Source organism: Planococcus citri, chromosome 4, assembly GCF_950023065.1.
Source record: "Planococcus citri chromosome 4, ihPlaCitr1.1, whole genome shotgun sequence".
Lineage (NCBI taxonomy): Eukaryota > Metazoa > Arthropoda > Insecta > Hemiptera > Pseudococcidae > Planococcus > Planococcus citri.
This window is the reverse complement of record NC_088680.1, coordinates 42,083,310-42,109,436: the sequence shown is the minus strand read 5'-3', so window position 1 is coordinate 42,109,436 and position 26,127 is coordinate 42,083,310. Positions and strand designations below refer to the sequence as shown.

Genomic DNA, 26,127 nt, shown 5'->3' with positions numbered 1-26,127 from the left:
ACCAAGCGAAATTTTGGGTGCTAAATTTCGTTTTTTGATGTTTGGTGAATTTTTGGAAATTCTAATTTGACACTTTTTCCGTGAAAAACTTACAATTTGAACAAAAATATGGCTTATGCTTAATTTTCGACCGCTGGAATCAATTAGTGGTGGTCTCGAACCGTCCTGGAGCTTCCAGCGAATTTCTGGATTTTCCATTTTTGAATCAATTCCTCATAAAAAGTTTTGAAGTGAAATTCAGCAATATGTAAGACTGAAAATGATAGATTTCAGGTGCTAATTTCTTTTGTGACATTTTTTTCAAAACCGAATGATTAGAAAGCTTTAGAACGGTTTGAAACTGTCACCAATCGATTTGGAAAATTAGAAACATGATGTAAACCAAATTTCAGCTTTCTACCGAAGTTGGATCATTTTTTATTTTTTTTTGAAAATGTGTCGAATCTCAAATTTCAAAAATTTGGCAAAGATCTCGAAAGGAAATTCAGTGTTGGAAATTTGGCCCATTTGCGTATTTTTAAAAATGGGGTTTCCATTAGGGGGATGTAGACAACTTGGTAGTGAATATCTTATGAAAAATTATGTTACATATTTCGGTTTAGAAGGTCATTGAACTCCCATTTTTTTAAAAATTTGACAGATTTTTGAAGAGTCGAAAGTTGGACATTTTTAAAACTGAACTCTTAATTTTGAGAATTGAACTGTAATTTAAAATTTTGTAAAGGTTGGGTAATGAGATAAGTATTTCTATATATTGACTTTTTATATGAATGGATGAAAACCCCTCCCCTCCCTCCTTCTCAAGGTGAGAGTTGAATTTAACATAAGATCATTTTCGTGAGATTTCAATGAATAGGCATCCTAAATCCTCTCAGATACCGGAAATACATATACGACGATACTTCGGCTACTTATTCTATATTGTCCTTTTGACAGCAGCATCAGCATCTACACAGTAGCTAGTACATATGTTCAATGTCCACTGTAAGAACCGTTATCGCGAGCGGTATATTGTTATAGGTTGGATGGGACTCCAAAGTGGCGAATTTGTTTTGGATATTTCAATACATCCTGTGTGCAGATTATTTTTAGACAATAGATAAGCGCGACGCGGAGAATAACGCGTACAGTTTTTTTTTCACTCTAATTCTCTGTCTTTTTCTAAGTCTGTCTTGTTCTTTTTCTTACACTCTCGTTTGATTGTACCGACACTTTACACAGGCAATAAAACATGTGTTTTCGTTAACTCAACCAATAACCAAAAATAAAGTAACTACGAGCCCGGAATATGACTTATTTTATGCTGTCATCGCATCGATTGTTTAAAAGACTAAACATTTTCTTTTGTTCGGAACCACTGCGAAAAGAGTTGAGAATATGTGGCAATTTGATAAGAATCGTTGATTGCTTCCGTACGTGGCACAGGGCACACACCGAACACGTTGGTACTGGAACCAGTTTTGTGTACAGATTGTTTAGCCAGCTCGAATTGTTACGAGCGGTAATTGTGATCGTAATTGATAATGCTCAAGTCGAATGGACACGGTGCTGATTCACCAAATGTCAAATAAATCAAAAGTTATATATTTTGGCCTTCATCGATAGGAACGCTGTATGTTGAGTTTTTCGTTGTAATAACTAATTTGTATATGAGAGAAGTACAAAAACTACAAACGGAGAGAAATGGAAGTTGTTACTTCTAAAGGAAGTGATGATTCAACTAAGAGGATTTGTGTGTACATTGAAGGTCTCAAGTCGATATATTATTTTTAATAGGTCGAGTTTGATGTGATTGCATTCGCATTGCCAGAAATTTACGTGTTTTTGGGATGGGAATTGAAATTTCATATGGATAAAAAGAAATAGGTAGGTAGTATTTGTACAAAGATGTGTTCACGTTCAGAACCACAGAGAGCCAAAAAGTGCCCTGATATGATGCGTTTTTGTTCTTTCCCTACTTGGGTCCCTCTACTATAAAAAATCAACGCATCATTAAACATCACTTAGGTATTTATTTTGACACAATTTTTCACTGAATTTTTGATTAATTCGACCCATCTACGGGGTAAGCCTTTTATTTTTCAGGACCTGGGTCAAATTGCTCATTTTCACTGTTGTGTCATTGAAGGAGGGGAGGGAAATAATGTATTTTATAATTTTTCTTGTGAAAGTTTTTTGCAGAAATATTAATTTAATTTTTGGTTCTTTTTATTTTCCAGTCTTCATTGAATTGACCAATAGAGATGTACTCAACTTGGATGAGTCTGCAGAGATCGAAGAATAAGGAAATACAGAAGATTATTTTCAAAAAAATTGGTGAGCGAATCTATGAAGTTGGTTTTCATAGTATGTATTAGATATCTAGATTGGTGGTGGTTTTGAAAATTGATAGAAGGCGATAAGTGGCCTGATCACTCTTGTAGTTGAAGTAGGTATTGGTATTCGAAGGTACTTCTGAAGTCTGAAGTAAGGGAAAAGCAAAAATGGAAAACTGCCAACTGTGACCAGTGTTTTCCTTTACTTGAGAAAAGGTGTGCAAGCTTTAATTTTTCCATAAATGAAAAATTGATAGAAAAAATAATTTAGTAGCGAAAAATGTTTTAAGAAATTTAACTGAAAAAAAAATTCCAACATTAAATTTAATTTGGTTCTTAGCGGTCAGATTATTCAAATTTTTAAAATTACAACAAACTGGTCCATTTGACCTTTTTTTCATTTTTTACTTAAATTTTTTTTTTCATTTTTCAATTTAAAAAAAATCTTTCAAGGTTATTTTTTGGTATTATTCTGTTTACTATCAGAAAAATGCTACACGATTCATTATCAGTAAATTCATACGGTGTTTTCCATTTTTTTCTCAAGTTTTCGATTACTAAAATTCTCGAAAAAAAAAATTCTGAAAAAAACTGATTCTAATATTACGTAGACTATGAGATTTTTTCCAAAGTATCTGGAACACAATTGTAATATGTAATAATTTTACAAAAAAACTACTCTGATTTTTCTTCATTTTTGGATTTTTTATTTTCGTGGTTTTAAAAAAAGGTGGAAATACGTACCTTGTAGGAAAATTGAAGTTCAATTTTTTACTTGAGGGGAGGGGTAAGAAGAAGAAGAAAAGCAGTTGAAAGCTGAATAATGTGAGATGTAAAATTAAAATTTCATATTTCCGAAATAAAATTCATGGGGGGGGGGGGTTATCAATTATTGATCTCGTTGGTGATGAATTCAGATAAGAATTTTGTAAGCATTCAAAACATCTTATGCCATTTTGACCAAATTCCGTGGAAACTTTCATTTTGAGTTGAAAGTCGTTGATAAAAAATTTCAGCTCCGGAAGTGTCCCTGGAGAGGAGATATGGATGCTCAAGGAGAAAGTATTTTTGAAAAATTGTTGGTGTTTCGCTCTATCCCCTACCTAACCTGTTTTGGAAAAAAATTGCTCAGTTGACAGTCCTGAAAAGTGGTATTTGAGATTCTGCGTCGAACTAGGACGTTGCCTTCAAAATCCAAGACCACTTACGGAGCGGAACGGTTGAAAATTTGCAAGTCACTTATTTTTGGGCATTTGTGTTTTGAAAATGTTTTCTTCTCCAAAATGTCTCATTGATTGCATAAAAAAACATCAAAAAATAATTTTTTGAAACTGGGATAATATTTTGGAACACATGGGTGCCAACTTTTTGATCATTATTGCCAATTTCAAAAAACCGAAAAAAATTGTAAATTTTTGACAATTTTTCTCGAAGATGGACTCATTTTTTAATATTTTTCGAAAGTTTTTGTGTTGTTTAAATTAGCTTTATTCTTAAATTTTACATAGGAAATTCAAAAATCCATTTTGAAAAAAAATCGCATTAGATAATAAGGGATTATTTGGGGTGAAAAATTTGTTGTTTAAGCTGAAAATGTTTTTACCTCGATTTTTTCAATTTGAATTACTGTCGGATTTTTTTTTCAATTCCTGTGAAAAATCATTTGGCAAAAATAGACATCTCCGAAAAAAAAGAATTTCTCTCCTGCAATTGAAAATTTTATAGGATCTTCAAATTTGTTTCTCATAATTTTTAGCCTTACAAAACCCTTCATTTTTCCCGAAAATTAGAAAAAAAAATTCAATTTTTTATCACAAGCATATCGATTTATATGTGTACGTTGAACATTCAAACTTTTACCAAAAGTCTCGAAAACTAAGCCTCGTAAAAAAACTTGAATCACAGTTTATTTGATGAAAAATTTTATTCCCCAAAATTTTGTTTCCCTTAGTTTCACTCAATTTCAAGTTCTTCTGTAAAATGGACTTTTTTTGTGAACTGTGATGAAGCATTTGAAATTTTTTCCAATTCTTGCATTACAAAGAAAAATTGTTTTCTGAGAATTGTCAGATTCATACGATGATAAATGAAAAGAAAAATTATGCAACATGAAATTTTCTTCCAGTAAACGTTTTTTTACTTCCATCTTTGAAATATTTCGAGCAAAAACTAGAATGCGATTTGAAGAATTTATCTAATCGAAAAAAAATGATAAAACTCTTGGTGAATTTTTTGAAACTTCTTCAGTTTTGAAACGAATGGTCGAATTTTCAGGCTTGAGTATTGAGAGTTGAGCATTTTACTTGCTTCTAACACATCAAAATTACTACTTCTCCGAGAACCTAATGTTAGTAGGTCTTGAATTTATTTATCCTTTCCCATTTCTGAAAAAAAAATCCCTGACTCTATTCAATATCATATCACCAATTTCTAAGTATATTAAAATACTGTCACACTGAAATAATTCGAACAAATTTCGAAAGAAGAAGCGATTAGAGAACAATATCACGTTGATGCATGAAACAAGTACCTACATATTATTCTGATACATCCATTCAGCAATAAATACGAGCGATGGAAAAAAGTCCAAAATAAATATACCCGATGAAACGACTGTACCGAGGGAAATCCCCTTTTAACGAGATGTCAGATGATAAAGATAAAGAAGTACATACTTACATGGGAATTCGGAATACACAGGGTTACGTTACGTATTGTATACCGAACGTATGATATAATCGAAATTAATTTAACTTTTCAAGTTCGACGAATAATACGTGTGCATTGTGAAATGCTCGATATGGCCGATGACGTTATCAATTTTCAATGTTGCAAGAAAACGCGTGTACTCCTCGATTTATTCAAAATTCAATCCATATCCATTAAGCTTTCATTCATTTTTGGTAGCTCGAAAGCTCGTACTGCAACGTTTGAATGAAAAATAGCCTCCCCCGTCTTCCTGGCCCTTTCCTTAATGACGTAACGCAGGTAAGCTTACGTTCGTCGGACCAAAATAACTACATCGATGACGTTATAGGCTTAGGCTTTATGTGTAAAAAAAAAAGTAAAAGAAAAGAAAAGGTCCTGTTGCATGCGACAGCCGCGAATCGACGTTGTTTAGGCGCCTTGCGCGGCGCACGGCGGCGCTTAAATCGCGTAAAGAGGGACGAAGAGGAGGGGAGAGGTGGCGCTAGTTGTACGCCGTGTAATAAAAATATTACTAAAACAGAGTATATGCCGTACGTATGTACGAAGAAATAAGCAGTAATAACTAATCACACCTGTGTGTATTTTTTTCACGTGTAATTTCCACTATGAGATGCCACCTACGCCGACGACGACCGCGACCGCGAGTTAAGTGATAAAAAAAAGCTCGAGTGGAGGGGGTATGCGCCTTGCGTGTCCAACGGTCGGCAACGCGAGCCAACATTTTTAGAGGGGAACACGCATTTGAGTGATTTAACCCGGACGAAGAGACGGTGCATGATAAGCGGGGAAGTGGGGATATTACTTGTTTCTAAAGTAGAGTTGCAGATTGTGATTTTGAAGTTTTCTGTTCATTTGTTTGTATATATAATGGCCAATGCAGTCGAAACTAAGTGAATTCGCCTCTCTCTCGATCGTAACCTGTCGAATGATGAATTTTTTTCGTAAACGTGATAACAAGATGGATTGAAAATTTTATTTTTAATTATTTAGATGATTTTAATCGGTTAATTTTAATTTATTTTTTATCGAGTTTTACCTATTTTTAAATTTTTTTTTTCGCCACTGTTTCGTACGAATATCGATGTCGATGTCGTGTTGTGTGTGTTTTTATTTGAAATTTTTTAATCGTTGAACCGGTTCGGGTTTTTATTTTGTTAACGAAAGTTTGTTTTAATGGTTTTTTATTGTTTGTTGTTTCAAATTTTTTTGAAATTAATTTTATTCGATTGATTTGCGCGAGTTTTATTGGTTTTTTTATAATTTTTTCAATCATTGAAAAATGCATTTTTACGTTTTTATTCAGGTAATTAATTTCATCTACTATCATATTGTGTACACCTATAACTTTCTGCATCGCTTAATGCGAAATAATAAAAGCTACAGCTTTTTGCATTCCTAATATTCCATGATGAACGAGAACGACGAACGACAGAATCAGTATGCGTTCGTTCTTACTTCTTACCACTGTTATTTTCATAAGAAAGTAAACTAAGTACGAGTAAGTATGTAGTGTACACAGTACACACAATTACGTTTTAAAAGATGTAATTTTTTTCGATTGCTCGCGAGTTTGAGTGAACTTTTATGTACTTAAAAATTAAAGATAATGAAATTCCCTATCGATTGATGTTGAATTTTCATCATTTCGCCAAAAAATGATTATCTTATGAATTTTGCATTCGACATCTGTGAAGTGTGAACTTTAAACTAAAAATACTCAAAATTTTCAGGGAGAACATGTGTTGTATTGATTTTTAAATCACAGAAATGTTTGTAAGTGTATCCTCTTTAGAGTGGTTTTCTTCCCAAAGATCTACTGTTCACCATACAAAAGTTCTCGATTTTCGAAGTTGCGAAAACAAGGTAAAACCCAGCTGCGCGTACTAAGTATTGAACTTTGCACTAAAATTACTCAACATTTTCACCAAACACATATTTATTTTGAGGTAATTTTATCCTCTTTAAAATGGTTATCTGCCGAAATATCTTTGTTAAATCGTTCAAAAGATCTTGAAGATCGAAGTTACGGAAAGTGATCAAGATCAAATTGTGTTACTATCACCATTACCACTTATCAGTCACTTTCACTTTTGGTGTTGATCAGTGATCACTTTATTCAACTTTGATCTTTAAGAACTTTTGAACGATAAAAGGTACAACTTTCGGTAAATGACCATTTTAAAGAGGATAACATTACGTGTTCACTGAAAATGTTGAGTAATTTTAGTGCGAAGTTCGATACTTACCACCTCCAGTTGGTTTTGGCCTTGTTTTCGCCACTTAAAACTTCGAGAACTTTTGAAAATTTGAACAGTGAAAGGTAGAACTTTCGGGAAAAAACTCAAATTATAAAGGATGAAATTCCAAACATTTCAATTTTTTAAAATACATATGTACTTATACTTAACAGATGTAGAATGCTAAAATCCGTGAATGAAAGTATTCATAAGATGGTTATTTTTTGGCAAAGTGATGAAAATTTAACATCAATCGATAGGGAATTTTATTCCCTTTAATTTTAAAGCACATAAAAGTTTACCCAAACTCGCGAGCAATCGCAAAAAGTTGCATTTTTTAAAACGTATTTGTGTGTATGTATACCTCGTACTTATCTTAACGTACAAAACGAAAATGGTAATGTTGAGAAGTATGAACGAACGTATACTGATTCTGTCGTTCTCGTTCATCATGGAATATTAGGAATGCAAAAGGCTGTAGCTTTTATTATTTCGCCTTTTGAATATTTCAAACTGGTATGAATTTTGTGTTAATTTGTCGCGAACGGCGTGGAACACGTTGCATTACAAGTGTCAAGTACATACGTGATTTAATTGCAAATCAAATACGATTATTTGATTTTTACGTGAAAATATTCTCATCTAGATACGTTCGTATTTTTATCGTACATTCTCACCTCGAATCGATAACAGGCATGATTTTAAAAATTAATACGAGTGCTTATCGATGTTCGTATTTTAATATTACGAGGGTTTTTTCCACATCCCTTAAATGATTACCCCTTTATAAGTAGATATATTTTGACGAAGTATTTAATTTTCTTTTTTATGCACGTTTTTTGAAAATTATTTTTCCACTTGTGTGATGAATATTTTGGCCTGCTTTTTGCCAAGGTATTCGAATACCTACACGGAGTGTATGTGACAGGTGAACTGTATACATTCGTCTGTTTGGCGTCCGTCTGCTCTCCTGTAGCCTTACAGGTTAATTTGATCCTTTTTTTTTTCATTCTGTGTAGTCACTGAATACCGGAGATGATGGTAGATGGTTGTCTAGGATGTGAAATCTGTGCGTTTTTAGAGACAATACCTACCTTCGTGTCCTCTTAGGAAGTAGATAGAGATACCTTTGGCGAAGGTTTAAATCATCCTAAAAGCAAGAAAGTGTTGCTAGTTGTTGTTTTGTTTCGTTTCCGAATACAGAATGTTACTGTTTTCGAGAGGTTGAAAGATTCTCTCGAGTGGTTGGACTTGGAAGGGTTGTATTTTTTTTCTCAGTTAATTTCACGTATTTTTGATCAATTTTTGGTCTTTTTTGAATTGTTTCGAATAGCTTGAATTGATTTTGAAGTCATTTTTTCCAAATTATCTGATGTTTGTGACAGAGGAAAGATTCAAAAAACAGCATGTGATCAATTTTTATCTTTGAGAACGAATGGTGGTATTGATCCGATGAAGTATTCAGAGAAACATTTTTCAAAATTGAGAAAAAAATTCGCTCTGAATCATTCTTAGGAAATGTGTTGGTCATTCTTATAAAGTGATTGTTGCTTAGACGAGATTGAAAACTCATGAAGCAAAAATTCTAAGAATATTCTGTGTTGACTGTCTTACTGCTAATTATGTATAGGACGTGAAATTCCGTTGATTTTTAAAAAATGCTTGGCAGCTACTTAATTTTACTTCAACATTCGTACTTGAATTTCAATAATTTAATCCGTTTTATGATCCCAAAAAATCCTAAAAAAAACTGCCTTATTTAAATTTCACCTGCTTTAAATACAAAAAAAAACAACTTGGTTTTATTGCATCAGATTTCCATATCTGATAAGTATGCTAAAAATCGCGTTAAAAAGCAAAAAACAATTTGTGTTATGCAAGAAATTAAAAGGTGATTGAGTCAAAGTTACGATTTTCACTTCAGAATTTTTAAAACTCCAATGTAAATGTATAGGTAGATACTTAATTCAAGTTTTTCCCCTAAATTTTTGACTCGGTGATATTTTTTGGATTTTTTTACTTCACATTTCAGTTTTTTGATTATCATCTGAATTGCTCTCAAATATCTAGAAAATTTTCCCAAAATTGGTTTAGGATGAAACATTAGACTCCCTTTTAAATTTTTTGAAAAATATTGGCTCAATTTTAAGAAAAGAGCAAATTTGGAATCGGAAGGGGGAGGTGTGGGGATAATTTTGGTATTTACTATTTCCTTCGAAAAATAATCGAAAAAATGCAACTCACTCGAAAAATTAGCTGAGAAAAGAGTGATGAAATTTTTCTACTTTAGAAATAAGTATAATTTTGATAGTGACTCAGAATTTGCTGAATTCAATTCTTTTATTAATATGTATTTCTAAAAAATTAATTTCATTTTTGTGATTTGATCCGTTGAATCTGGATTCGTCATTGGTACCTCTTACTCCTTTTCTGGAAGATTATTTTTTTTAAAGTAGGAAATTGTTCTAGAATGCCTCCAGCACCGAAGGTGAAAATATTTTCCCATTTTCTCAGCATAAATTGGGCAGATTTTTTCCCACTTTTCGAGTCAACGTGAAGAATTGTTGCATCATTTTTTTTAAAAAATGATGTTATTCAGTCATTATTTTCACTACAATCCTTTGCATAAATCGTGTTTACGTTCGGAAAATTTTAAGTAAAATTTTAACACGAAGTCATTGAAATGTCAAGGCTGTTAATTTTTAGCATTCGCCCACATACCTGAAATTTGCATTCATAATTTCGTCGATTATATCCATTAAGTATATTTTAATTTGCGCCCTTTGGGAAAATTTATTCGTCAACGACAACGAGGAAAAGAAAACAGATCCTGGCCCATTTCACGAGCATTTAATTTATTCGCAAAAGTCTAGACATCTCTACGATGAAAAAAAAAAGGTCGATCGTAATAAAGAACGAAATTTAGTTCACCGTTTGGCCATTTTAATTTTCCATAAAATTTACATATTCGATTTTATATTCTACTCTCAGCACCGTTAGTAAGAGTACATCTACTCACATGAATACGTAAAATGGCGGGAATGGGGAAAATGTACATGCGGGGGTGGTGCGGCGCCTAAACGGATGAATTTTTTATAATTATTTTTTGCGGTGTTTTGGAAATTTCATTTTACATTTATTTTTACGTATCATATTTTTTTCTCTGCGTCTGAAAATATATTGTAGTTTTGGCTTTTGGATGTAGAGTTTGTTTTGCGTTGGCGGATGTGTGTAGAACGAGAATAAGAGAGAAACTATCGAAATGAAGGAAATTTTTTCCATTTTGAAAACTCGATAAATAAACCAAAACGGAAAGAGATTTTGAAAGAATTAATTTGAGCGAAAAAGGTCAATACATAAAGACACATTTTATAACCTACAAATACCAAAATGTACCGGGTGTTTGGAAAGTCTTGCCGAAATGTGTGTGGGTGGTTGTATATTTTTCGGTGTTATTTTATTCCTGATCGAGATTTGGGGGAATTTCGTTATGGATTTTTTATTTATGAAGGATGAGTTTTTATTTGATTTTTAGTCGATTTTATTCTAACAGGAATTGCAGGTTTTAAATTTGTTTTTCTGGAAGATGACGATTTTGGTGGAGAGTTGTTCTTATTTTGGCGAGAAAATGGTTAAAATTCTGAAATAGGTACTCGAAGCTCTCTCAATGTTTCGTTGCGGAAGCTGAAACTTTTTCAGATTTTTTTCACCAATAAACTAAATTTTTCTGGTCTTTAACAAATTTTATGATTTTTAGAAATTTTCAGTTCTAGGTAGATGAAAACAGAAGTAAACGAGAATACCTTTTTTAAAAATAAAGTGAGTAGAAAACGAATCATCTTAGGGTGCCTAATTAGTTTATTTAGGTAATTTTTTGTGAGCTGACACTTAAAGAGAAATGATTTGCTCTTTCAAGAGGGAGAACGAGGATAATGGCAAAAATCTACATTTTTTTTTCAAACGAGTGATTCATCTATTCATCATTATACGTACCTAGTTTTGTAATGACCAAGGACGTAGACATGAGTAAGTCACTTGAGAACCACCCGAGCGAAACAAAAGTATAGGAAACCCGTAAAGTCGTATTAGGAATGCACCTTTTTTCTCTAGGTGGGCTATCTGAGCTAGAGCAAGGCAAAAAAAATGATAAAATTATCAACCACACGAATTAAAAGATTTTTATTTTTTCGGACTAAATTATGAGAAAGAAAAAAAATGGAAAATATTTTCGATTCCTGATTTAAGTAAGTACATACTTTATCAACCAAATTGAGCTCAAAAATAATTTTAAAATTTTCAAAAATTGAAAAAAATGAAAAAAACTATAATTTTAGCATTTAAAATTAGGAAGACATTTTTACCGAAAGAATTCATTACCAGTGATATTTCATTCTCAAACTTTTTTCAAAATTTACCCAAAAATATTACGTCTCATTCCTTCAAAAAATTCGTAAATTTGAAAGTTTTATGAAAAAAAATTTGATCGGAAAATCTTACGAGAAATATTATTGACTCACGAGATAGGTAGGTAGGTATCCCAACTGGCAGAAAATTTTTTGAACTAGACAGTGCTTTACATACATCATTAGCCAAAATTTAAAAAAATTTAATTATTTTGGGCAGTTTTGATGCTTCTGACAGAACTTCCATAAAATTTTAAAATAATGAGATTGGATCAACTCTAAATTATAGGTGCTGAGTTGATTGAAGGTGGTTTTAAGCCGCCCTGGAGCCTCCAGCCAGAACTTAGGAGAAGGGGGAAGCAATAAAGTTTTCAAATTTTCAATTGCAAATTTGTTTGCATACGTACTGAAGTTGAACTAGAAAGATTTGAGGGCGCTTTTTCAAAAACTTGGATTTCCAAATTATGGCTGGGGGCTCCAGAATGGCTTTTCCAATTCGTCTGGAATGTTTAAATTTTAGTATAAATTAAGTTTCAGCGTTTCAAGTTCATCGAGTAAAATTTTTATGGAAATTTAAATTTTCAAAAATCTTCTGGAAGCTTCAGAACTACTCAATATGACTCTAAAGTGTTTTTTAATCAGTTTGGGGGAGAAGGGGTGTCAAAAATAGCGAACATACTAAATTTCAGCTTTCTAGGACAATTTGATGAGATTTTGGTTTTTTACCATTTTTGGCACCTATAAATTTAATTTTTCAAAATTAGCAAAAAAAGATGAATGCACTTAAGCACCCAAAATTTTGGATGGTGATATATTTTTTGCATAGTACTTTATTCTAGTTTTGTCCGATTCAGCCATTTTCCACCAGCTTGGATGTCTCCCTCGTCAGAAAAATTATCAGCATCGATTTTTTTACTTTAAATCTTATAATCTTTCAGTTGGTATCTCAAAAATGACACTTCTTGGTGAAAAATCACAGTTTTCAATTTTCATACTCAAGTGTAGAGCCCTGATAATTATCAGAGAAAAAATTTCATTTTTTTTTATTGTTGAAAATGAACATTTTGAGTCTTACTGAGACAACAAAAGACTCATATACTTACAACGCTCAAATTTGTCCCAACATTTTGTTTGAATTATTCTGCGTGGTATGTACAAAAATATAGTCCTTCTTTCCAGAGAAATCAAATCATCTTAAAAGCCAAAAATTGATACCTAATTTTTTCTCAGTATTTTAATGCTGGCCGAGAAACTCGGGGGGGGGGAGAAGTAGCTTGATTTTTTCGTCTTCAATCACCTTATCTAGTTTTGAACAATCCACCAAATAAATCAAAATCACATGAAAATATGTTCTATTTGCCATGTCTCAAATTTCTAGTAAGTAGGGTCACGGGTGGTTAGTTGTCAAAAAAAAAAGTTTTTTGAAATTTCTGAAGCCATTTATGAATATTTTTTTGCGGTTTTGGGCTCATTTGAAAGCTTGATTCTTTGCGCATGTTTTCTTTTTTAAAAATTGAATTTTGGTTCATGTGATGAATAGTTAATGGTGGATTTAGTGAGATACTTTTTTGTGACAACTAACAACCACCCCTGTTGTAAGTTGTCAAACACGCATTCACTATTGATTTAAAAAAAAACTTACAATTCAATTTTCGAAAATTTTCAAAAAGATAACACGTGAGAAGGACTAAACTTTTAGATAAACCCAAAAACTTGAAAAAATATCCATAAACGACTTAAAAATTGACTGGTCATTCTTTGAATTTTTTTTTGTGTAGGTAAATCGATCAATGCAACTTTTTATTCGTTTTATAGAATGAAAGGCAGAAAAAAAATGATTCAATAATGCAATAGATAATTTTCTAAAAATATTTTCCCACTTTGATGCATATTTTGGTAAACTATCTCATTGACAACTAACAATATTCCCTTTTTTGACAACTAACAACTTCTCGTTTTTCGTCTTTGTACCAAAAAATTTTATTCATTTCAAAATTTTTTGTAATTGAACATGTGATTACTGAATCCGTGATAAAATTTCCTTTAAATTGATGTATAATTTATTTACTTTTGACATATTTTTGATGTTTAAAAACGAAAAGTTCCAATTTAACATGTGTAACTTCGCACCTGTAAAATCACTTTTTTCAAAACTGTATCCCCAAATAAAAAGCTATGTAGCCAATTTTGCATGTTAGAACATTAGTAGGTATAGCATGAAGTTATTATGAAGGTTTCGTGGAAATAGCGTTCATGTATCCTTTTAAAAACGCAATTTGACAACTAACAATTATTGACAACTAACCACCCATGACCCTACCTATCTAATTATTGGATACTTTCGTTACACTGTTGGCGATTTTTTTCGACCACCCTGTACACATATAATATGACGTAAACTCCGTCGCATTTTCAATTCAATTCTCGTACTCAGTCGTACGAGCAAAAAGAAGGATATTTTGAGAAAATTTTCAAAAATTGCCTCGCCTTATTTCCAAATTTCAGTAAATTCCTAAGTATGTAAGATAGAAACTCGTTTAGTTAAATACGAAAATGAGAGCGAATTGCATATAGCTGCGTATGCGGAACATTTACAGACTCTGGAATTAGTGCTGCATATATCGTATAATAATATCGAGTCGAATGGGAACTACACCAATTCTCCCCTCTGTAATATTTATGCTGTTTGGGTATTTTGTAAAACATGATAAAAATTTATAGGCGTTTTCGAAATATTCCAAGCGGTTGTTTTTAATGGTATGACAACACAAAAGTCGAAGTCGCAATTTCGTACTCGAAATACACAGACAGAGAGGATAAGAGGAGGGAAAAGAGGATGGATGGTTGAATATAATAAAACTTTGTACTGATGGTATTTTGAAATGAAATAGTCTTTGGGTATACTGTAAAGTCAAAAGCGGACTCGCGAATTATGATGAATTCCGTTTAAAATGCAGTTTGACAATTTTCGGTAAATTTTAATCGAATTAAGTGATGTCTATAGTACGTACATACAACTACACAGAGGAGTAGACATTTCATCGTTGTGAGGGTGAGCACGCGTTAGAGCTTCCCTCCCCCCCCCCGCCTCAATGTTGCTGAAACCCTTATAGTATATCGTTGTAAACAGAGGGTTACGCCGAAGAATTGTTTTTATAACTTTTGTATAATGTGCGAGCGTGTGAAGAAAGGGTACGAGTGGGCAGGGGGATTGATTATATTACATATATCATTATTTTCGTCTAGATGAGGACGTAGGACGGCACGACGTTGAAATTTTACCAATCTTTAAAATTGCCTCTCAGTTTTATGTACGTCTATACGAGCAAATAATAAATGTTGCCGAAGATACTACTTACTCGTATAGTACAAGCGCTCATTTCGCGAATTAAAAGGCTGAGCTTTTTTTCCTCTTCGAGATGAAGGGACTATGTGGATTGTGGATTTCGTGCGGTTGAATTTTGTTTTCGCTTTTAATATAGAGAGGCGTGCTCTCCGGAGAGTATTTAAATGAAAAGATGAATTGTAGTAGTTCGGTGTTATATAAGGGTATAAATACGATTGAGTAATGATGCGAGAATTTGATGGTTCAATTCGTGTATAAACGTGCGAAACGTTGGTATAGTGTTATAATAAGTGGAAATAATTATGTACGTGATAAGGAAGTAGAAGCGGCGAACTTCCGTTCATAAGTTCGCAATTTGAGCCGAACGCGAGCTAAGACGAGTGACGAATCGAGCGTCTGCTGCGGGGCCAAGACGACAAATAATTCGCAATTTGTTGGCGTTATTTTTACATCTAGGTTTACGTGTCATTAGTATATTAAATCCTTTTGTGAGTCATTGGTTTGTTGCATATACTATACGAGAGCTTATACTTATGGAGTTTTTGTCACACGTTTATTTTACGTACTGTACTACGAGTAGGTAGGTATATGTATACTGTGTATTTAAGCATGAGAAATTGGCGCCATATGTGTTTCTTCTTAATACTATTACAACTGCACGTATGTTTGCAGATTGAGTACGATTAACAGAATGAATACCTTGTCACGACTGTTAATCGTACCATCAATTTAACGGAGAAGAATTAAAATTGGGTAATTTTATTTTCATTACTGTATCGCGTCTCGACGACGCAGATGGTGGTAAACAGGTCAAAGTTTCGTGGGCCAACCATGTGTTGGCCAGCATTTCAATTTGACGATCAGTGAACTTATAATACTCCTAGCGACGTTTTCTTTTTTGGTGTGTGGCAGTGAATATTTTACAAGTATAAGGGTTGGCTCACGTCGTCTCATTTTCCATCCTTTTGTTGGCGAATGAAATGTGATATTTGCGGCGATGGTTAGAAATTAATTAATTGAAATCAAATGCATTTTCTTCTAATGAAACCACAGGATATTCAACAAGTTTGGCTGTGTTCAAAGTCCAATTTTAAACTGATCTACGTTTAACAGGTTTTGTGGAAAAATTGTTCTCTCAAAGTATTCTGATTTTTCAACATTGACCACAGTTTGAGAAACCCCCCTTAAATATCATTTTGGGTAAATTATTGCACAATTTTGTCAGAGAGAGTGTGGACTACAGTTTTAAGCCATCATGGTTCAAATGGGGGGGGAGGGAGGTAAAAAATTGAAAATGGTCCCGTACAAACTTTGTAAATGAGATTAGTTAAAAAATAGCTCACTGGCATGATCTCAAAAAAATTCTGAAGCCCTGCAAAAGTATAACATTTTTATTTGGAAATATGGCAGATTACTGTAACTTGAAGATGATCTGTTTGGAAAATTTTATAGGTAATTGAAGCTAGTTTCAAAAATATTCTTCAAAAATGTAAAAAAAAATCTATAATAAAGTATTGATTATGATTTTTTCAATTTTCAGGAAATGGAAAAGGGCAATGAAAGGATGAGGGGGTTAAATAAAAAAAATGAGCTAATATTCATATTCAGTGATTTAAAAAATGTGTGAAACGATATGTCACACGATATTTGATTTTTTTTTCATTTTTATCTACCAAAATTTTGAAGCTCCACACCCCCTCCCCCCTTCACATGGTTTTGCGAATCCCATCGCAAAAAATTCATTCTTAATGGCGAATATTATCAAATTGCTCACTTTCCAAATTATATTCAACTTTTTAAATTACAGCTGAAAAATTTGGCATGATTTCGAAAATTGAGCTCATTTTCCTGAATCATAAGAGGGAAAAGAGCCCCAGAATTTTGGTTAAAATGTGAAAAAAAAATGCTAAATGTCGTGTGGCATATCGTTCCACGAATTTTTAAGAGCGCTTAATACGAATATCAACTCATTTTTTTTTATTTGGACCCTCTGAGGCCCTCTATTGCCCCCTCCTCATTTCCAGAAAATTTAAAATAGGTAAGTCTAGTGGGTCACTGAAAAGCATCGACTACGTTCTGAAGTTGTTTTGGACAATTTTTCTGGTATTTTTTGAAAATCTAGAAATAAAAAAAATGGCTGAAGGCTTCAGAACGAAAAAAATCGTGTGACATTTGGTTAAAATTGAAACGAAAAAAACCGAAAAACCAAAAACAATAAAATCTAAAAACATACCTAAACATACAAAAACTGACACCTGAAAAACCTATAAAAACAAAAACGAAAACTGAAAACCAAATTGAGCAAAAAACGAAAGTAAAATTGAAAATCGAAAAAAAATTTGTTTTTCAATTTCATTTTTAGTTTTTATAAGAATGATTGCGGAATTGACAAATGACAATAATTTTAAGCCTACTTATAGGTAGTTCATAATGAAAATAAAAATCAGCAATTGTAGGAAATGAAAGTTCTTGAATATTTCTCTGATTTTACATTTCTTTACTGTAAAGGTTGTAAAAATTGAAGAAATTGAAACGAAAAAAAAAATGTAAAAACGAAATTTTAAGAACAAAACGAAAACAAAAACTGAACACTGAAAAACGAAGAAGAAAAATGAAAACGAAAACTAATAACTAAATAAAAAAAACAAAAAACAAAAAAAACGATAACAAAAACCGAATAAACATTTATGTAGTTTTCACAACTCTGCTGAAGACGAACATCAGATTTCTTTGTTGATTCATACACTCGTGACGTTTCACCCCCCCCCCCCTTCATCCATTTCCTGAAGATAGTATTCTTTTTTATGCATTCCTTCATTTTATCAATTTAAAAAAATCAAAAACGAAAGAAGAAAAGACTTGATAATTGTTTGACTGCGGTGGTTGTTTTTAAAAATTTAAAGGAAGGAATAAAAGCAAAAAAATTTTTGGTCTCAAAATTTAATAAAAGACCATGTTAAAACGATATGAGGTGAATAACTGACCAACTGAGCCTGTGAAAAAATTCTCCAAATACCTACTTAACCAGTTCTCAATAACCAAAGAGATGTAGCGATTTTTCAAACATTCGACCATTTTTTCAAAATTGGTCTCAAATTATTTTCCAAGACAAATTTTTATATTTGTAAGATTCGAAAATTTACGCAGACCTTCAGATTTTTGCAAGAATACCTACGTTCATTTATTTTATGTGCCTTTGAAATTCAGCAAATAAGTACTGTACTTACCTACTTTAAATTCGATGGGTAAATATTTTTTTTTTTTTACTTTTTATGGGAAAATTTTTATTTTGAAGTAGGGTTGAAATTAAAAGGTTTCAATGAAGCAGGAAGACTGATCATTTTTTTTTCAAGTTGCTTTATGTAAAGTTGTAGGTTTAGGCCTATGATTCTCACATACCTATCATTAAATTTAACTACCTACTGTGTTCTTCCTTAATTTAACTTTAAATTGTCGATGTTCTATTTTATTTACTCGTATTTTTAGATTTTTATTCATTTTTTTGTCCAGAAAAATATATTTTTATTTTCAAGTACACGAGATTATAAAATTTTTACGATTTGCTGCATATGAAAACCAGTTTTATCAAAATGTAGAATACTGATCAAAGTTTGCTAATTCGTGTTGTGCTTTTTTTGTATCTTTTTTTCCAAATTCCTTTCGGCAAATCTATTTTTTTTTTCTATTTTCTGATTGGTAGGTTAGGTATGTAGTTTTCAAGGGAGCTAATCAACGTGTCATCAATTTTGATGTTTTGTTTTTACAAATTTTTCGTCGAAAACAGTAATTGAGTTATTATTTCGAGCACCAAAAATTTCGCCAGAAGTTCGAAAAAAAATAATTCATAAGTCATAGAAATTGAAATGCTTATAGTTCAATTTCGACCAATGTTTTTCTGCGAAGAAACTTGGTTCAAATGCAATTTTGAAATATTTTTATGCCCAACTTATTCATCTTTTAATTTTCTTTTTCCATTTTTGAATATTATAATTCGATAAAATAGACCACAAATAATTGTTATCATCGAGCTTTATACAAAAAATACATAAGTACGCGTATAAAACGGCGGTACAGCTATATCAAGACACGCTGAACCGGTTGTAAAAATGAAATTGAAACCGGTTCGTTGCGCTTAAAATAATTTTCGCGATAGTGCGTGTGATCTAGGCGGTTGTACACAGAGTAAGAGAAAAAAAAAATAAAATAAGAAAAAAAGGGTGTAATAGAAATTATAATTCTAATATTAATATCCTATAATCATCGAACAAACTGGTTCGAAATGGTTTATATTTTGATAAAAAGAAGGGGCTAAAATGGAAAATTAATTTTTTTATTATCGTTTCCTGGTGGTTATCTTTATTGCTCGAATAGATTCCTAAATTGATTTTATTTTAAAGGTGAATTTTACGTCGTAAACCGTTAGAAATTTATATCCGAGAGTGTGAGGAGAAGTAGAGAAGGGTAATTTCTATTCGCGGATTTGAATATTGAGAAACACGCGGATTGATTTTTATAACCATGTGTATTTGTATGTACTTTGATGTGCGTTGAAATTTAAATCGCTAAAATAGGAAATACGTACGTCGTAACTCGTATATAGAGTCGAATTGAAAATCAAAGAAACACATTTGAACCAGTTAGATGATACGAGCAAATTAATCGGTCGAATTCACCGGCGTCCTTGAATTACATTGTCGAATTGAATAAATTTCTTATCGTTATACGTTCCGATTAATTACACGTAGTTGAGGCATTCGGCTCTAATTTGTTTCTTTTTTTTCCTTTTTTTTCGTGGAAAAATTTCTGTAGGTACGACGATGTAGGTCATATAAGCTAACTTACATGTATGAATTGAGAAAAAAAAATCGATGTTACAAGTTCTATTTATAAATTGATTATAGTACCTATATAGTAAATAGCTCGCGAATGATAGACATCAATATAGCCGTGCTATATGCTACATTGAAAACTGATACTCGTGTACATTTGCTTATAAATCACAAGCTTACGCAATCTCTCATCTTACGAAATAATCTCTCGTTGGTTTGCGCGCCTATATTCGACTTACAAGTTGTATCGTTTTGCCTGTGCGGTCATGTCGTCCTCACTCGTATAACTTTGTATATTGTGTATATGAAATAAACGCGCACAATCGTGAAATTCGTCTCGTATTTATGAAAAATTGACGTTTACGCAGAGAAAAGAAAAACCATCGCGAACGCAAAATATATAGGGAGAAAAGCCACCAAGCTTGTCTTTTATTTGTATCAATATATGTATACAAGAGGGGAGAAAAGGTATTAGAGAAATTGGCTCCGATTCAGAAAAAATCACCAACCGTGAATTTCCTTCGCATATCCTTCATATAAGTGTGTATATAGTTAATCAATAAAATCCGCTTTGGTAGGTAATTAACGATTTGTTCGAGTGAAGACCAAAGTCTGGTGGAGAGCGCTATAAGGGGGAGAAAGAGGTCCATGACCTTTTTAGAAATATTATTTTTAATAGATGTGATCAAAATGTCTGTATCTAGATTTTAAAAAGGGTGAGTAAACGAGTCAACGTTTTGAAAATTTAATACAGGGGCCAAAAAATGGGTTATCGAAGACCATGGAAGTTGAATAAAAGCTCAACATTAGCTCGATTTTCTGATTTTTGAAGGAGGATGGAGACTTACAAAAATAATTTGATTATCTACTGAAAACTACTTAATAACCTACATACATTCAAACGCCATTGGAATAAGTAGATATACGTTGATTAGAATTACCTACAATTTTATTATACATCGACTAACGATGCTCTTTCGATGCAACATACGAGTACATATAACCATACCATCGGATACGTATAAACGTATTCGAATTTATAATAATAAAATTACCAACATCACAATCTCACCTCACCTAGTATTACGAGACGAGAGATAGACATGAATAAACAAACCGTACACGATTACGAGAAAACGAAACGCTATGTAAAAAGAAAGGTTCAAGCGGAGAAGGGTGGAAGGACACACAGCACATTACACTTGATACAAACAAGTGTGTTTCAACTCATTAGCTGAACATGAACTCTTCCATCTGGTAGCTTAGCTTTGCTTTTGCAGTTTGCATGTCTCATCGTAAATTCATGAATCAGTCCACAATTAAAAATTGAATTAAACATCCAACAGAGTTAATAAAATTCTAATAATTTCCGCGAAAAGCGTCCCAGTCATGATGGAATTACTTATAATCTCTCGTTTTGTGTAATGTACTCGTACATGATTCACGATTCACGAGACGATTGTGCAAACGGGCGTGAATGAAAGGAAAATCCAATTTGTAAATACCTTATATTCGAGTATATCGCGATTTAAATTTCATTTTTTTTTTTTTTCATTTTGTCCTAATTTTGTTTATTTGTGTTTATGCTTTAGGATACGTCTGCTATTTGTTAAGGATTATTTTTTGAGACCTTTGACTTGGTGATTTATTATTTTTTAATGCATAGGTAGGTACAGGCATTGTCTAGTATGATTTCAAATTTTGAAAATGTGTTTTGATCGATTTTTTTAAAGTTTTTGCCACATCTCAAAAACTTTTCTAGTGCCTTTCTCACAGCACCCCGCATCCCTCCTTCTCCTCACTCACTCAAAAATTTCGAACTGTAGAAAAAACGAATAGATAAATGTTCGACATCTGCTACTTTTTTTCTCATGTGGCCTCAAACTGTAAGATTTTGATTTTTTTTCTTCAAATGAGTAGGTAATAATCCGGAAAAAATAAATTTTTGATGCATTCGATGAAAAATGCAGAACTTATTCAGCGCAAGGATGGGTTTGATTTCAATTTTTTACGAGATTTGACGCAGTCTAGCGAAATTATGATGTGGGGAGGGGGGGCTCAAATTTCAACATTTACAATGAGAATAAAAAATATTTTTTTGAAAAAAAAATTTGGTTATATAATTAATTCATCCACTTGGGAAGTATGAAAACCATTTTTGATTTTTTTTTCAATTTTTCGGGGGTCGCTTGTCATGACGTGTACAAAAATAATACGATTTTAGACCTATTTAAAACTCGAGTAAAATACCCGAACCAAAGTGAAAAAATGTAAAAAATGATTTTTTCATTAATCAATTAGGTATTACAAAAAATTTAGTTTTTTTTGATTTTGAATGTAAATTTTAAAATTTCAGAGTGTCAAACAGTCCTTCCGATCCAGAAAGTCGGAGTTTGGCCTTTCTACCTAATGGGCCCTTTTTTTCAAAAAAGTCAGGAAAAAGTTCTTTTTGCTCAAAAGTCCTTTTTTCTGAGTTTTCAAATAATTCTGTCATTTTATCAAAATTGAGCGAAAAATGAAAACTCAATTTTTCAGAATTTTTTCAATTTTTTAAACGTAAAAATAATTAAATATACCTAATGGCAAAAAATTAAAAATAAATCTCTACTACTTATAGGTACTTCAAAAATAAATTTGTCGGTGCAATTTTTGATGTACTTATTAGCCTATTTCTTGATTATTTTTTTGTTTCTTTTAAAAAACATAAATTTTTAAAGCTTTTTCGGCAATTTTGTGAAAATGAATTGAGGAGGGGTAACAGTACATCTTCAATTTTGAAAATGTCCTTCCAAAAGGTCCTTCCAAGATCCTTTTTTTACTTTTCAGATTTTATTAGACACCCTGAATTTGAAACCCCGGTAAAAAGGGATGGTATAATAAGAGTAAGGAGACTGAAAGCTTTTCTCACCGTCTTTTGAAGTCCCCCAAAATTTTTTCGAACCCCCCCCCCCCTTTCAATTTTCCAAAAAATTCAAATATGGCCCATCCTATTGAATAATCCCCTCCTCCCTTTCAAAATTAAGACCGTTAGAGTTTTGGAAAAAATTATATTATGGGTGTAAATGCAAAAATTACGTCTTGATTTTTTTTTTTTTAATAAAAAAGGGAGAGGGAGAGTAAAATTATTGTCCCTCACACTAAGTCAAAATTGGCTTAGAATATTATTTTTGGTGAAAAATTTCACGGTTCTCCAACCCATGATAGAATAATAAGTTCTATTTAAAATAATGGAGATGAAACTTATAGTTGAAAGTTTTTCAAAAAAATCGATGCACATTATTTTTCTTGTTTTTGGAAGGATTGAAAATTTCACAAAATCGATAAAAAATAGTTTAAGGTTGAAAATGACGATTTTAGAAATTAGGTAATTCATAATTTTTGCAAAAGTTCCTAAAAAAATTGAGAAATTGCAAAAAAAGGTAATATTTGCTGCGATTAGATAAGATATACCTTACCTACCTATTACAAAAAAATCATTCATTGAAATATTTTTTTTTTTACATTTTTATTGCAAATTTTGAAATTTTGAGCATGAAGATTCGAGCCAGAGATCCAAAACATTTTTTTTCAAATCCTTCTCCCTAGAAAAAGTCAAAGACGATCAGCCACCTCACTAAAAACACATTATGGTAACTTACAAAAATATATCCCCTGCCGAATCAAAAAACTGGGGGTCCTAATCGGACTCAGGAGTTTGAATTATCCAAAATTGGCTCAAAAAATTGTACGTATAACTAGATAAAAGAAAGAATCAAATAGCCAATTGACTCCAGATAACGTTATTTTCTGGTCACATAACAACATTAAATTAGGTAGGTACCTACATTTCGAGGTCTAGTTTTGGTACTTACCATTGGATAAAATAGCGTTTTTGGGACCCTCAATTATCTTGGGATTGCTGCTGTCCAATCGCTCTTTTTGAGGTTTTATGAAATTTTTTTGAAAAACTGGGACCCTATGAAAATAAGTATTCCTTTTTCTCATCTTGAAAGTTTAGATGAATTCGTACCTACTCATCTATTCTAGTTATCACAGTCATGAGTTGAAGTTTTTTCTGAAAAAATTCTTCTTTATTTCATTGCTTTCTAAAGAATTTTAGAACTTTAAAAAATGATATTTTTCATGCACCTTTTCAACAAAAAAAAAAGGGTAGACATTAGAATAAATCCTAAAAAAAATTCAAAATAAAAGTATGCGCAAAATATCATTTTTGTAACGTGTTTTGAAAATTCTGGAAGCTTGAGCTATTATTGTATGAGGAGGAGTGAATTAAATTTTCACTCAAATAGTTCTAGATACTTTTCTTACATTTTTTTGAGGTCATTTTATACAACAAATTTTGTAGAACACCATTAAATTTCAAAATCAATTGAAAATATGTACAAGCAAAACAACCCCTCAATATATACTTTTAGCTCAGAAAAATTCCAATTCGAAATTTACTCTTGACTTTTTCAAAAATTCGTTTTATGGTATTTATTTTATTTTTAAAAAATTTTATTTTTTGGGTGTCTCATCTCGGCAAGATACTAGGCAATGGAATTCATTTTTCATAGCTCAAGGTACCTACCTTTTTACGAGATGTTGATGATTATTTAGGTCATTTTATGGCACAAAAACAAAATGTGGTTCATATTAGGCAATCTTATCTTAATGGGCATATTTTGAGAGTATCTCGTGTAATCAATAGCATAATCATATTTGCTCCATTTTCGATTAAGGACATTCGAGCAACTATGTATGCAGTTTCAAAATGAATAAATAATCTACACTCTCACTCACACAATCTAATCAGGGCTAATCGAAGTCCGATGTAAAATATTTACGCACATTATATTGAAATTTAACATTGTAATAGTGAGTTCCACAAGTATAAATTTTCATTCTCATATTTCGACTTGTTTCTGTTTACAGAGAACACAGAAAAAAAGCAGTTGGATTGTATTGTTTTACCTGTGCTTTATCATTCACTCAGCCACGTGCAATATTTCATATATTTTCGAAGGTAAGAGAAGACGACTGCATTCAACGTAATTTTTACACCTAGATACTTACTTGTAGATATGTAAAAAGTACATACTATGTACACGTAAAAAGTAAGCTTAATACGATGAGTACATAGAGTAAAATTGCACGACGTGACAGGAACGAAAACGAAAGATCAAGTACATAGGTATGTATAGTAGAGAACCATCGGATGATAATTTTTTCCCCTCATCTGCTTGCCAACATCTCAAAACTCGGTTCTGTTAAAATGTATATAAATAATTACGCCTCTGAATAAGGAAACCAGTTTGGTGATTATTTTTAATTAGCAAGAAATTACGTATCGATGTTGGAGGTTTAGCTATGTGTAGTATGTACTCGGGTACTCGTAATGCAGAAAGATCGAATGCTAGACACACAGCTATACGAGTACGTATATACATGTGTAAGCCAAAGTGCACTTATACTTTTTTCACATTATGCACACTGGTGCATAAATTTTTTCGCATTTGTTGCATATTAAAATACGCTATAAGATGAGGTAGAGAGGCCAAGGGGGAAAGATGGAATACGCGACGAGTGAAATAGCACGTCTGACTATGTGAGATTCTTATTGTTGTGTTCGGTTTCGGTCCAGGTAACGTTTCTCTGGCGACTGGCTCGCGCGCGCCTAAAGGTCAACTATGTAAATTAAAAGCGAAATTATTATTATTGGGTTTTACGACTTTGTAGCGTTACAAAATACCACGATTAACGTACATGACCGTGTATGTGTATTGCGGAAAAATTTGTCAAGATGAGAATTTTTATTTCGATTCGTGCTGTTAATGATTTTACGACCAGCGATGTAGTAATGTGTAGCGATCCGGGGTGCGGTTTATTGTCGACTTTATGGCGGGTTTTTTGGTTCCAAAGGGCAGGCAAGATACACAACATAATGAAATAAGGAACACGAACGTGTGTACTATAGTGTATATACCTACACAAAATAGGGTAGTTTTATAAATTGTTTGTTTGTTTGTTTTTTGAAATTCCACAGACTGCGTAAAGTAAAAATGATTTTTTCGCAGAAAATTTTCAAAATTCATCTTCCCAGGTGTTATAGGGGCGTCATCGAGAGATAAGGGCGATAGGAAACATACTCGTGTGTTCATTTTTCACATTTTAGATCGATTGATTCTGGCGCTGGCCAATGCATTTTACGAGATGACAACATTGTTTTGTGGCCTTAAAGTAAACAGGCGCCAGAATAGCCTTTTGATTGGCTTGTTTATTCTTTCTTCGGCTTTTGTAAATAGACAG

General features: G+C 32.3%; 1 protein-coding gene across 6 annotated transcripts in view; it reads left to right on the top strand.

The window, feature by feature from the left end:
- Positions 1–26,127, top strand: part of cv-2 (crossveinless 2) — a 167,226-nt gene that overhangs the window by 55,516 nt on the left and 85,583 nt on the right. For 4 of the 6 annotated variants that reach the window (XM_065360242.1, XM_065360243.1, XM_065360240.1 and 1 more), the window contains exons 7-8: positions 2,220–2,316; positions 24,754–24,844. Coding sequence is in view for 2 of the 6 variants with exons in the window: in XM_065360239.1 (XP_065216311.1) it covers positions 6,304–6,327; positions 24,754–24,844 (115 nt within the window). In the remaining 4 variants the exon portion in view is untranslated. Of the gene's footprint in view, positions 1–2,219; positions 2,317–5,773; positions 6,328–24,753; positions 24,845–26,127 lie in introns of those variants that run through there. The other 2 variants (XM_065360239.1, XM_065360238.1) reach the window with 1 other exon arrangement.